At 31.9% G+C, this 15,129-nt stretch overlaps 1 protein-coding gene and 1 pseudogene across 1 annotated transcript; one reads left to right on the top strand and one right to left on the bottom strand.

Annotated features, from left to right (window-relative positions):
* The first annotated feature begins 2,968 nt into the window (after positions 1-2,968).
* Positions 2,969-5,456, top strand: LOC134234244 (minichromosome maintenance domain-containing protein 2-like). The gene is made up of 8 exons (XM_062716296.1): positions 2,969-3,170; positions 3,269-3,358; positions 3,489-3,672; positions 4,000-4,150; positions 4,654-4,793; positions 4,995-5,104; positions 5,223-5,296; positions 5,379-5,456. The coding sequence occupies exons 1-8, from the start codon at positions 2,969-2,971 to the stop codon at positions 5,454-5,456; spliced, it is 1,029 nt and encodes a 342-aa protein (XP_062572280.1).
* Positions 5,457-5,749: 293 nt separating this feature from the next.
* Positions 5,750-13,902, bottom strand: LOC134234252 (sodium- and chloride-dependent GABA transporter 1-like; annotated as a pseudogene).
* Positions 13,903-15,129: the final 1,227 nt, after the last annotated feature.

A 15,129-nucleotide genomic window follows, 5' to 3' on the forward strand; every position in this document is an offset into this window, starting at 1 on the left:
GATTTGTTTACTTACCATGTACAATTGCAACAGTGCTTGTTGCAGCTTTGTGTACTGGCTGACAAGCAGCCCCCTGTCCATGATGTGGTTCTTCTTCCCTGCAAATATACTGAAAACTAGAATGGTATTTAAAAATTTTGAACCTTCTAAATTCTTGTTATCCCTAGTAGCATGAGTAGTGTTTAATTCCTATCATTCTTATTGATGCACAAAATTTCATATCTTAATTAAATAAAACATATCATTGAAAATCTGCATACTGATGATTAAATATGCAGAAAAATTTATAAATTAAATCTTCTGTGATTATTTTAATTACAATGTGAACATACCTTTTCTTTTTTAGTGTGTGAACTTTTACTTACTTTGTACGTACAGTCACTAATAATATAATCTATAATAATCTAACTGTGTCTCACTCTCAGGACAAGCCCTCACCACAGTTAGAATACCACCAATATGTATACTTGCAATGTAGCAAAAGTTAAACCGGGTCCATAGGATAATTATAATTTTAATGATAGAACATTCTATCTAACAGTAACTGTGAATAAAAAAATGTTAACTCAAGACTTGCAAATAAAATACCTGTACACAGTGGTCATGTTGTCCTTAAGAATGAGGGGTTGTACTGGCGAATTTACTTGGCAATTATGCTGATTAAAGTGAGATAATGATAAAAATAACGAATTGCATCCAGGGCAATGCAGAAGCTCAAGAGAGGCCATCGTCAACAGACAGATAAAAAGTAAAAGACTATATTCTTTATCCAGACAGGTGATATGACGCAATAAGCAGTCAAATATGACGTAAAAAGGTGGGAATACTTATCATGCAGTTTGCGTTTAATTACAAAAGGATGTACATAAATAACTGTTTATTCTATATGTGTGGAGAAAATTCGGAGTAGTTGTACTTTACATGTTCAATTAAAAAAATCATATAGAATTAACTATAAACGGATACTTATCCTGTTATTTGTTGGTGGGTGTACTCCGTAATTAATTTTTATGCACTGACGTTGTAGTTTATCAGAGTCTAAGGAAGAAATCGCCGTTTTGTAGTATCTGTAAGCCTCCTCTCGATGACACGACGCCATATTGTTTCTGAATCGGCAATGGTAAAATGCGTGACCGCAATTGCTTGCCGGCAACGCGCGTTCCATTATCCGGCGTCGGCGGCAACATCGGCAAATCCGGCGTTGCCTGTTTAATGGAAAGCGCCCCTTGTCACCGCGCGTTAGAATACACAGTAAGAACTATATGCATTTTCAATACTCTAGAAACACCAAAATGTAAAATGTCTTATTTCAATTTAATGAAAAACTACAACCCTGAAAAATTAACGTAGAAATCAACGTAATGTGCGTTAAGAATTAATTTGTCACTTTTTTAATCGCAATGTTTGTTTGCGTAATGTAACTTTGCAACGTCACTTAACGTCATCTGACGTCACAAACGGCTCTTACTTCTATTAACCACGTTAGTTTTGAAGGGCGCTAATTTCACATTAAATGTTGACGAAATAATCAATTATGAAGAAGGGAAATTAGAGAATGTAAATATAAGCATTGAATTCATATTTTTGGCTGTCTTCGGTCCTATAACACACCTGGCCGTGCCGACAAATTTATCATACCGCGCTAACGCGCGGTTTTCAATTTGTCGGCACGGCCAGGTGTGTTATAGGACCGAAGACAGCCAAAAATATGAATTCAATGCTTAACTAGTATATCGCCTGTCCTGACCATCACCCAGCTGACACACGTGTACAGCTTCCAACTGTGTTATTCTTATATGCTTGTGGTCTCTTTTTAGTTAATAACAGTCTCTGTCTGTATTAAAAATGACACACATTGAGACAGAAATTCTTCTCTGAGAGTAACCCTTGTTAATTGTTAAGAAACGGAAGAGATCGTATCTAAAATCATGAATAGAAAAATGTTGCTGTTAGCCTCACGAAATTGAGTTTAAAAGGCATTAAAAATGTTACAGAAAAACTTGAGAAGCTTACAAAAGGTTTATGCATGTATATAGATCATTGTACAATTGTGCAAATTATATAACATTAGAGCTTTTTAATAGTACAATTGTAAATGTAGATTTTTATTCAATCGCGCACCTCAAGAAACGTGAGATGTCTGAGTTAATGCCTATACTCACCATCTGCATCCCCAATTTAAGTATTTGAGTTGGTCCATTACTAAACTACCAGTATTGACACTTTAAGCCAAAGGTGATGATTCGCTCTTCTGTAGAGTGAAGAAGAGTAGATTATCAAATTTGGCTAGCGAAGAAGTTTTAATTGACCTTCGTCATTTTTGATTGCCTGTGTTATAGGAGAATTTTGAAAACAAAAAGATCAACTAAAAAATTCGAACTACATTCGATTTTCAATTAGGCGAAGGGCTCATCTCGGAAATACCATAGACATATGGCGTTTTGCAACATTCAATCTTCGAATGTAACACTTGTTCTCATGTGACGGCAAAATCCTGACTTTTCAGTTTGTCGTCATAATTTTGGTCATGCAAACACCTCTAACAATGGACAACTAGTCTTTTTGTGTTATTTACAAGCCCGATCTAAGACACAGGTATATGGATTCGATTCCTTTGTGCGCGATGTTTACAGGAGTCTTGCACGATTCAATACAATCAATACAATATTATATGATACTTTGGTATCATAGAGTTTTATGAGCGTTAATTTTTTCACTTAGGATTTACGGAAACCCCAGTAACAAAGAAAATTGTATTGGCAATGCATTTTTTTCTCAAAGTGAAGAAAATTGCGGCAGAGATATTTAATACCATTTAAATGATGTATATATACGCATGCCATTAAAATCTAGTAATACAATTTAAAGAAAAGAAAGAAAATAATTTTCAAAGATGCCATAAAGAACAATTTTGTTCGGATAGTGTATAGAATATAAAGTTTTCCCTTTTTTCTGGGAAAAACCTGGCATGTATGTACACTGTACACCAATTGTTTCACAGGTTCAACCAGTACACATACTAGCCATTGGTAAAGACACAGAAATGCTACACAGGTTGCTCCAGTATTCTGTGCAATTTACTAAAAGGAGTTTGGTATTTTCCTGTGGAAACCATCTTGTAGCCAAGATTATTCCAGACAGATACAACAGTTCCGATTATTTAATTGAAGGTAAATATTAGCTTGTCTGAAAGATAGTTGTACATAACAGTAGTTGAATTTAAAGCATTAGTTTAAAAAAAAAATGAGTATCATGTTTTTGAATTTAGGAGGTACACTGATGTTAGCAAGTGATGGCATTTGCTACCTAGGAGACGTCAGCAAATTCAAAAAGCAAACCTTTGAAAAACTTCAGTCTGGTAAGATATTATTTAAATATTTCTTAATTCACTCTTAATTCAAAGAGTGGTTATAAGAACTTAATTAATGGTATTATTAGAGAATGAATTTTGGTATTTTATTGTAAATATTTTTGAAAACAATTTTCAGCATTATCCAGTGGAAAAGTGCTGATTGATATAGACAGTAAATTCACAAAAGGCCTGGCTGTATCCATTGAGCAACCATTACAGTGTAGTGTATGGGCCTATACTGACAAGATAAACCAGAAAAGGCTTAAGGAAGAAATTCTTGGTGATGGAGAAACAAGCTCTTTGACGAGAGCCTTTTCAGAGTAAGATGTCAGCAATTTAAAAACCTATTATTTTAAGGTATTGTTTTTTCATGAAAAATTGTTGAAATAGGTTGGAGTTGTTATGTTTGATTGCTACATTGTATTGTTTGACATTATAAGCAGTGATTTCACGGTGTAGTCGTAGATTTGGCGCAGCACTGCTCACTGGGCATTAATACAGGTCTTCATCCATTATCTCAACTTTGATAAAATATTCTTAAAGGGACAAAAAGTACAATTGAAGAAAGTTTTGGTTCAAAATACTGACGATGAACTTGGTTATAAGAAGATTTAGGAATTTTAATAAACAACTCAATATTTTATCAGAGCTTTCAGCATTGTTCAGATCGTAGATGGGGATGAGTTCTCACACAGTGAGGAAGTGAATTTCCACACTTCTTACCAAACCCTGAAAATGTCAATGAGAGGGGCAGAGAAGGATTTCCATTTTCCAGTGTCTTTCAATGATATTGAGAAGGTAAATCCAATTTTGTACTTATCTTATCATAGTCGAGATGAGCTTACATGTATGCTACACCGTTGTCATTGGCATTCCAGTTCAGGGTTTAGGAGCAAGTCCATTCCAACATAACCATAAGTGCTATGTGCATTCAATTATCTCTTTAGATATATAAGTATTTACCCATCTATTATAATTAGAATTACATGGGAAATGCATCTAGGAATAAATTGTACAAGCCTTTCTTTTCGGATGCTGGATCTGACCAACATTTTCTGGATGAGTGAATAGGTGAATGTTTTTGGAGCAGGTCATTGCTAAATTATAATACTTACATTTATCAAACATGCATGAGCCAAGAGTCAGCATGTAATGCAAGGATTTATAAAGGATTAACAAATATATCAAACTTAGAATATAAATGTTTTCTTTCCAAACATTCTTTTAAATTATTTTTAAAAATCGCCAAGTTTATCATTTATTTGACTTTGTATTTGAATATAAACAAAATTGTTTTCCAGTTTTTAAAGCATTCCCAAAATCTTACTGTGAGAATGACACAAGAAGCTGAAAAACTTCTTCATGGATATTACCTTGCAACACGGAAAGTTAGAAACGTGTCTAATGGCAGCATTATAACGTCTGGTACTTTATCGGCACTGTGAGTAATTGTACAATTAGAATACATTCAAAAAAAGTTTATATATTGTAGGGAGAAAATCAATTCACCTGTGATGAACAAAAAAATTGTACAGGTTTTTTCTTACCTTCACAGCTGGCAAGTTTGTAATCGTGCTGGTTTAATTTTTTGACAAATGAATATAGTGGCTTCATAAATTATTTCATGTGTAAACATTTGTAGAATATCAATGGCAGAAAGTCATGCCAGACTTTGTCTTAAAAGCCGTGTAGAAGAAGAAGATGCACTTGAAGTTATTATGTTGTATGAGGAATCTTTGACATCCATGTTTGGTATTAAATACTAACATTAATCATTTCTATTTTTATCTAAAGATTGTGTCTACTTTTCATGTTGTTTTTTGATTAATTTATTTACATTAAAAGAGTTGATTTATTTCTTGCTGACTAGGTCCATCAGTATTAAGCGTCCCTCCTCTGCCACATATCCCTGAAGACTTCATCGAAGACTACTTAGATAATCAGGTATTTTATTCAGACTTAAATGGTCCAAATTTATTGTAAGAAACAATGGCAATTTTACAGAAAACTGTTATCTTAATTTCAGAAAAACAAATCTGCTTTGCAGAGATTTAAAGCACGACTGCAACAATTTGCTGGTTTGCATCCAGGACATGAAGAATGATCATAACGTTTGCAATCCTTTGGAGTGGATTTGGTAAGCTTAGATCCTAACATTTTGATTTCACTTTTCTTGGATATAGAATGATGTACTGCTGATTTTTTTAAAAGTGGTATTCTTAATTTAGCACCTTATGCACCACTTCCGCTTATTCACGTAAAACACAATACAAAAAACTTTAATACAAGAAAAAGTGTGACTCCTTTGAGCCTTTTGGTTCATGGTCTTTGGTATGATATGAATCATATTTTGAATGCTCCATGAAAGTTCTCTATCAAACAAACCATAAGAGCAAAGATCTTTTATGTATTTTTAATTCGTAGTGTTTTATATAAAAAGTTATGATATATGATAGAGATAAGTTTTACAATGTAAATACTCAAAATATTTTTTTAAAAGTTATAAAAAATAAACAGTATTATCGCTATGCATATAATTCATCTGGTTAAGACAATATACCTCTAAGACTTGAGCAACCTCAGTAAGTTACAACCTCTGTACAATGTTATGGATATTCATTAAAAACCTGAATATTGAGCACTGAAAAATCAGTGGAATTTTCATGATATGCCTTTTAATATAAAAAAGTATATCAATTTTATTAACAAAGAAGTAAAGGTGTATATTCGGTTAGCAAGTCATTTGCCCATCTTCTACAGATTGTCTATTGAAATCTGTTCCAGAAGCAAAACTGTTTATACATAAACACATTTGCCGAATTGTCCAGCTTAAAGACATTGAACACTGCAATTGCTGTAGTACTTAATATTTTTTTTGAGAAGATGGTGGCAGATGACTTAGAGTTTCTGTATTGATATGTGGAAATGAGCAGTTGCATCTTTCCATGTATAAATAAATATACCCTTCTTGTCATCAAAATATATTGCACACTCTTTAAGAATCATTATAGAACAATCAATTTTTTGAAGATCATTTTGCCATTCTATACTAAACATTCACCTATATACAGTTTTTAGAACAGTTAACCAGTCACAATAATGCAATGCCAATAGGATTTCTATGTTTTGCATATTTAAAAAAAATCGATCACAGCTTCATTTACTACCATAGAATTAATTGTGAACTGGGGAATTTTTTTTTACTAGTTATACGATGTTTTGCGAAGTTTTGAATCACTTGACTTTGAGTCATCTCATTCTAAAAGAAAACTAAAACCCTATTAATATGCTTATTTCAAAGATATAATATCACAACATATAAAGGATAAACTATCGTATATAAAAGGCGGGAAAACAAAAGCAATATAAAAGGGGGAAAGTAAAGTTTCTAAAATATTGAGATGATCACTAAATGGCTATAATTTTTGTCCTCTTTTTCACAGTCTTTGATCATAACCATTTTTTTCACCTTCGACAACGTAAGGTTTGCTCTTTTCATTGACATATCCCATGTTAGTTGCCCCCTGAGGCCCTGGTCCATCCTTGCCAAATTCTGCAGCATGTCGTGGAGAGTATCTACCAATTCTGTCTTCGTCCAAAGCTGGTCCCCAACTTTCCTCAGGTTTTAAAGCCTTTACAATCTAACATAAGGAAATACAAATCATATCTTAAAACACGAAAGTTCCAATAGAATTAATGGGGAAAATCTCAATGATGCAGCATGACATATGAACATAGTCCAGATGAATTTATTATTTCAATTAAGACTGAATTATTAAACTTACACCACCATATCGGATACTCTGGACAATCATTCCTCCCACTATCAATGCCAGTGGTGATACTACCATAAGCCAGCCAAGACCCTCAGCAAAGGATGGGAAGATGTATTTGCCTTCGTATTTGGAGTAGTATGCAGGAGCATATGTAATGCCGGACATAATCACAATAAACTGCAACATAAATTGATAAGTTGTTCATATCAAAATCTTTAAACTATATGGGATATCATATGAGAGAACAATATACTAGTGATCAATTGAAATATTATTTTGAAAATAACAAGATTTTGCTACTACTTACGACAATCGCAACTGGTGTGATGAAGCACCAAGTCACAAACCAGTATACCCAGAAAACTCCGGGGAATCCACCCAGCATCATTTCTATATCCTTCCTGAAGTTGTTTACACCTGTGAATGAATAGAAAGAAATAGTTCACGATTATTTAACAGATCATTCAAAAACTTTAAATAATTATGCTAAACAGTTTTTTTTTAAATCCTCAGTGCTAAGATTTAACACACTGAAACAATACTTTACCAAAACGAATATCAAATTGCACAACTTACCATATACATAGCATACGGCTACTAATTCACACAAGCTGACTATCATCAGGTTGTAACTTCCTGAGTACCAATCCATTAATGTCAACACATAAATTCCTCCCTAGCAAAAGAAATATACCGATAATCTGATATTTTCCTACATTATGTATAAGGTGTCAAAGAAATTATGCAAGTTTATTAATAAACTTCAATTTCTAAGTTGGTATTTTGAAGAGAAAAGATCTGTACCTTACAGACTTGTGGAATTCCCAATACAAATCCAACCATACATGCTGCAAAGGTAAAAAGAGTCTTGTGTCTTCTCAGGATGCGAGGAAAGACATCTGACAGGCCACTGATGACTGTCTCCATCATTGCAAACTGTCAAATTTAAATGCACTGATGATTTACAGGAAATGATATTATACTGATTGTATTCGGACGAAGAAAGCGTTTGAACGTAATTTCTTAGAAAAATTGCTCTCACAGTACCACAACACTGCTTTTGTCTTTACCTGACTGTCAAGTCCAAGGGTGAAAATCATGAAAAAGAAGAGGAATGCAACAATTGGTGGCCATGGGTCTGCTAATTTGGCAATTCCCTCAGGATAAGCAACAAAGGCAAGACCAGGTCCTAGCAAAAAGAAATAAAAATTATAGTCAAGTTTTGAATTGAACTGGGGAATGTCATTTGCAGAAATGAACTAATCATCCTTTATTGAATTTGAAGATTTTTACCTGAATCTGCTACCTCTTCAACTTTTCTGTTTGTGATGTAAGCCATGTGGCCAAGCAATGAGAATATGGCAAAGCCGGCAAAGACACTGGTACAACAGTTGATTAAGGACACGATCAGGGAATCTCTGAAATAGAATAGTATCACAAAATTCTAGCTGTTTGTAATATTAAAAGGATCAATGAAGGAGTTTCTAGTGAATTGGATGTGAATATTTACCTGAGAGTATTATTTTTGAATTTGTTGTAACTGGCCATAGTTAGCAATCCTCCAAAGGCTACACCCAAAGAATAGAAAATCTGGGTTGCTGCATCTCCCCATACCTATATAAAGTCAAAGAGCAAGATGTTTTAGACGCAAAATGTGCTTGTTGATAGCTATTGACTACCATTTAAACAGTCAAAGTTAAATGACTACCTTTGGTTTGCTAATTTCCTCCCATTTTGGAATGATGTAGAAGAGTATTCCATCGTAATAACCATCCAAAGTTACACCTCTGATCAGGAGAATAATTAACACAACATAGGGGAAAGTGGCGGTAAAGTACACAACCTGTAATGCACAAATTAAAAATAAATGTAAGATATATCCCATGTTCATAAGTTGATGCTGTAAATATGTTTAGGAATAATATAAATCATGAATAGAGATGGCAATTGGATAATTTTTTGAAGTAATATGGTTGGTGGTATATTATTCTTACCCAGAATTATTGAAAGGAGAGGCCTTGTTTATTATTATTATATAGTTTTGTAGACAGAACAAGGCTTAACTTTGATTTTCTAAATTCTTTACTTTTTAATCCGAGTAAAAAGATATATATTAACATGAACGTCAATTACGTAGATAATAATATTGCATTAAATATAAAATAACATAATGATTAAATTTTTTACGACATGAAATTTCATTTTCAACGTCACAACGTCACAAATTTAAAACAAATACAAATTAACAAATCTTATATGTCTTGTAAATCACTAAATTTGTCGATTCCATTGTTTTAGATTTGAACATGGTACCTTAGAGTTTGAATTTTATTTTAGAAAAAATTAATGAAAAGAAGCATTGCTTCAAGTGGCTAAGTGATCATGATCTTGCCAACCAATAAATCCTTACCACACCCATTCTCAATATAAGGGCTCAAATAATGTCGCCTCATTTTCATTTAAAAGAAATACCTCTGATGTAATTTCTAAATCAACATTTTAAATAGTCATATAACAATGAATAAGAATTCATATAATTATCGATCTGAAAGGGTATTTGTTCCAAATTCAAATATAGTAGCCTATTTGAAAAATTCAAATGTTATTCAATCCCCTCTGTGTAATATATAGTTTTGATTCTTAAGTAAAAATTTTCTGATAAGTTAAACCTTGTATCACATATATTTCTTTTCATAACAATAAATACATTTTCTTTGTGATAATAAATAATTTTTATTGTGCAATGTCCCTGTCGCTTAATTCCATTTCAACCACATTACAAGCAAACACAAAGATTATACACCTGATAGTTTTGTTCTCCTTTATTTATTGATGGGCTAAATTTGAAATTTCAATAGATTAATTACTGCTACTTAGATAATGTAACATGAAATTGAACAATTTGAGCAATTTTATGTTTACGGAAAAAACAAATAGAGATAAGAAAGAAATGTGATTCTTCCAAAAAGCATTGCTAAACTGGCAAAGACGTTTTGCTTAACACAATTAAAAATTATTTTTTACATGAAAAGTGATCATTTGAAATGTAAGAAATGTACGTTACCATGAAATTCGAATTAAGTCGAATTTTCATGTATTCTCATACTTTCACACACTCGAATGTGTACACAAAGGAAAGTTTCAAAGGTTGGAGGTCGGCTAAATCCCAAAATTAATGAAAAGAAACGTTTCTGCTTAGGAAAAAAAATATATTAAGGTCAATTACATTTAATACAATTTTGATACCTGGTATATATTTCTGAATACGAAACCTGTATGATGCATCTCTTATGATATGCAAGTTCAAATAGTATCAATATATTGCGTGTTTTAGAATTGATTTTTATATTTGAAATTATATACATTTCACGTATTTCTAACTGACATTTCTTTTTAATTTAAATGAATTGCGTTTACACGAGCGAAACAAAATTATCGTTACAATCCATTTACTGGATATGTTTTAGACTGTTATACGTATATTTCTAAGTGTCTTAAATTCATCTTTGGCAACCTTTTTGCAGTTTGTTTACTTTTAATAGGCGACTTTTCGTCAATATTAATTTAATTGTTGTGATAATTTCTTATAATTGGTAAAAAAAGAAACAAAAAATAGAAAAAAAGAAACAAATAGGCCTTCACGTACATTTCAAATACTGAAAGGCACACAATACTCAGTTTTGTTTGAATTATTGCATTTTGGGTTATATTTTTCCCAATCTGCTGAAAAGCACGTATGTTTGTGTTTTGAAAAAAGATGTTGCAACATACTCAATGAAATTGTTAACAAAAATTGCATTTGTTCATAGCAAAATACGTCTGACTCTTATATTTTTTGTCTGTATGCTTTGTGTGTTTAGGAGAGGGAAAATTGAAATGAACTACCGAAGTGACTGAAGTTGATTGATATGGCTTCATTGAAATGATTTTTATGTCAATAATTGCTTTTTTTTCAAAATTTTCTTATTACTAATTTACATTTTATTACAAGCTTGAAATGTACGTTACCTATCATATTCTTGTCTTTATAGTGGTGATTGCGACATTAACACGATGTGATTACATAGAGAATCTTTTTTTTAATAAACTGAAACAAAACGATGAACTTTAAGATGAATTTTAAGCCTTTTATCAAACAGAAATATATCTTGAAATTGTTACATTTACGCAGTTTTCTAAATTGGATTATGTTAAAAAAGAGTAACTACAAAATAGATGTACATGTTAGGTTCCAGTATCTATAGAAAATGACAAGATTCCAAACTATCCTAAACAAAACAGAGAGAAGAATTTAAAGGATATATTTAAAAAATGTTTTTATACATCTGGATCAAAAAGTAACCATTGCTTTTTGAAAGGAAAAATCAAACGCAGTATGCCGAGAAAATATGTTGCTGACAGAGTATTTTTATTCCAATTGTGATTTTAATGATTACATTTTTTTTACATATCTTTTTGGACATTGAAGAGAGAGAGATTTTATTTTGAATAAAATCACCCTCTACTTTACCGTCTTTTCATTATTCCATGTATTAAAATTTGATGAAAAAAAATCTGGATACAAAATCTTCAGATACTTTCTTTCAAAGGTAATTGATAGAAAAATTGTTATCTTGAACTTCATTTTTTAAAAAATCAAAGAGGCATGTGTGCCCTTATATTGAGAATGGGTGACCATCCCAAAGTAGGTGTACGTTTAAATGTAATTTATCTGAAGATTAAAATATGCTCCCGTTAGATAGGAGTTGTATCAATAATATTTTCCCCACAGCTTTAATTATTATTATTTGTTCAGTTCACCTATTCCATTTCCTGTAATAAATTGCATATGTGATTTGTGTATTTTGAAAATTAATTTACTTCACTGAATTCTTACTTTGCCATGAATGTTATAGGGTTAATAGTTTGCCTCACTGAATCCACAGGTACTTGTGGACAGGCCCCCCCCCCCCCCCCCCCCCCCCCATACAATATTCAACCCCGGGACTTATTCGACATTTTTTTCAAAAATTATATTTATTACACCTGCTATACAAAAAAAAAAAAACACTATACATTATAAGGGAGAAAGGTATGCCACTCCGGTTTGTTTACGTTGTACCCCCAATGGTCTTTCTGGGTTTAAAAACATGTATATTTTTTATTTCAACCTAAAATGTCGATTCACACTCGTCTCTACATATATTTCTGTCTTAGTGCATGCTTTCCGATTAAATCTGTCGTAAGAACAACAATATCTGATTATCTCCTTGAACAGTTTTCCAGTCAAACCGTTGAAATTTCTAGGTAATCGCAACATCTAGAGAATGTTTTACAGGATAACGTCCGAGAGAGTTTTGGACTGACGTAATAATCTCTCTGTTTTATCATACATTCTCTATATTTAATATATGTAAGATTTTTTTTTGAAGCAATTGTTTTGCATAATATTTTTTATATTTTTAAATCTTGTTAGAAACTTTTTAATCATCTGTAAACTTTTAAGACTTATTGATGATCATATCCTGCATTATAAGATAAATTTGTACTTTATTTCTATATGTATGCCAGATGATTTGACTCCTTTCATAAGACAGAAGAAAATGAAAACCCATGCAAACAGTATAATGCTGCAATATCACAACTTGTCTCCTATATTTAATATAGAAGAGAAAAGGCATATTATTTTATATATTTACATAAAAAAATAATTTTGTCTCTAATGAAGCTCAACTTTATTTTTAAGAAATTTAAAAATCGCTTACGTCCAGAATTCTTCACTTGCTGTTCTAAATTTCCTTTTACATGCTTCTGTGAAGTTGGACTGTAGGATTGTAGAGTTGTATTGTGAGTAATCCGTATAGCTTGTGTCATAGAAACTATTTACATCCTCTAAAGTTTTGTTTAGGCAGGCAGGAAAGCTCAGTGCTGTAATTAAAATATAAATGATGATGAAGATAAATGTAAAGTGCAGACAAATATGATTTTGTTTTATATGCCTACAATGTCTCATGTTGGAACGTGTGTCCACGTTACTATTCATATCTTTTATTCATTGATTTCCTTACTCAGAAGGCTTGCTGATTTGTTGCCTTCATCCATCTCGGATAATTTCGGATACGGCTTAATTCTGCAATCATCTGTATTCCATGTGTTATTGCAGGACTGCCATGGTAACACTGTGTCTATGCTGACAAAGGACACAAACATATAGTAGATTGAGTACATGATGATGACGTTGTAGTAAATGCTGACCATAGCACTGATCAGACACATCGCCCAGCCAATACCTGAAATCCAAGGGGAAATAAAGATAAAGAATAACTTTACAATCAAGTGTGATGAAGAATTTCAAACAAACTTATATACATCTTTGGGAAAAGATCATTAAAAGCAAATATCTTTTAGGGTGATTATTTACCCATGAAAAATGGACTGACTTTCCACACTGTGACTGGACCTTCTGAGGCAAATTGGCCGAAAGAAAGTTCAAAATAGAACAGTGGAATTCCAGCGATGACCAACATGATCGCATAAGGAATAAGAAAGGCACCTGCAATCAGATTTATATTCAACTTTATCAATTTTCAGCAAAGAAATAATAATAATGCGTAATGTTCATGAGTAAAGTTTGTCAGGGGATGAATTTTTACATATATTACCTCCTCCATTTCTGTAGCAAAGATATGGAAATCGCCAAACATTTCCCAAACCTACGGCATAACCAATACAGGACAAAATAAAGTCTAGTTGTCCTGACCAGTTACCACGCTCTAATTCCTCCTTCCCCTGAAATTAAAGAAATGAAAAATATTACATGTATATTGCTTAGACAAAAGTATGTGATTAGGACATTGCTTGTGTGTAGGATGTCAGTTCTCATCACTTTGAATGATTATAGTTGTTATTTTAAGGGGAAAATTCTATCAAAGATATACCTGGCTGTATTTCTCATGAATAAAATGCTTGAAAATAAGAATAAGCCTAAATAGTTTTTTTTTTAAATATAATGCATTCAGATAACAAGGGGTCTGTCATGGGCAATAATGCAATAGGGGATTATAACCAAACGAAACTTTTAAACAATACTTTTAGGAAGACTATACCTAGTTTCACACTAATCATGGTAGAATGTAAGCAAATAAAAGATGTTTAATTTAAGTAAACAAAGTTTTGTAGATACGTATTCAGTATTTCAATGCTCCAGTGGGGAACTATTCTTAACATACTGATCCTGTTAAACTCGTTCATTGTAAATTGAAAATAGACTTTTTTTTCTCTAAAAATTTCAGGTTTTAAATGTCCAAAAAGACAATTAGTTTGAATTTTGCAGAATTCTAAATTTTTGAAATATTAGTTTTCAATTATTGAGAAAGTATAGAAATTTTCTCGGGTATAAGAATTTGGCAGTCCTCTGAATTCCATTCGACACTTTCAGTTTATCATTAAATGACTACCAGGGTGAACTTTGCATATACTCTTTGTTGTTTAAAATATATCCAATCTTTAAAGTAATATGAGCTGAAACTTTGATAATGGAAATTGTAACTAACTATTTCAGTGACAGAAAAGGGACGTTTACAAACATCTGTTGTTCATACTTGCAATCTCGGAAGAATACTTATAAGCTTTGATTAAAGCAACATTGATTTATTGTTATCCTGTACAATATAGATTGTATACATGTAATACCACACATTTTATGGAACGGATATCTTTCTCATGAAAAAAAATTGAATACTCCAGTACTAGGTAGTACTTTATCTTATTCTAGATATTTAAATTACATAAGGTATGGTTATTATAACAAATTTTTACAGTGAAAATAAAAAAATAAAACTGGTGTAATAGTTGAAAACTTTAAGCTTTTTAAATAATTGAAATTTAACCAGTTAATTATGCATACATTATTTTTCTCAACATGTGTTTTTAAATGCTAATTATGACGTCATAAACATGTGCGTTTTCCCGTATTTTTTTTTAAAAAGTTGCAGAAGACACCAATTTTTAATGGAATTTTCT

This window comes from Saccostrea cucullata, unplaced genomic scaffold (assembly GCF_032062105.1).
Source record: "Saccostrea cucullata isolate Sc308-1 unplaced genomic scaffold, CSIRO_AGI_Scuc_v1 ctg13421, whole genome shotgun sequence".
In the NCBI taxonomy this organism is placed as follows: domain Eukaryota; kingdom Metazoa; phylum Mollusca; class Bivalvia; order Ostreida; family Ostreidae; genus Saccostrea; species Saccostrea cuccullata.

Excerpts from the sequence above, each read along its gene's own strand:
- LOC134234244 (XM_062716296.1), top strand. The coding sequence starts at position 2,969 with ATGTATGTACACTGTACACCAATTGTTTCACAGGTTCAACCAGTACAC. Across the intron at positions 4,151-4,653 it reads CTTTCAATGATATTGAGAAG|TTTTTAAAGCATTCCCAAAA; the intron begins GTAAATCCAATT and ends ATTGTTTTCCAG. Across the intron at positions 4,794-4,994 it reads TCTGGTACTTTATCGGCACT|AATATCAATGGCAGAAAGTC; the intron begins GTGAGTAATTGT and ends AAACATTTGTAG.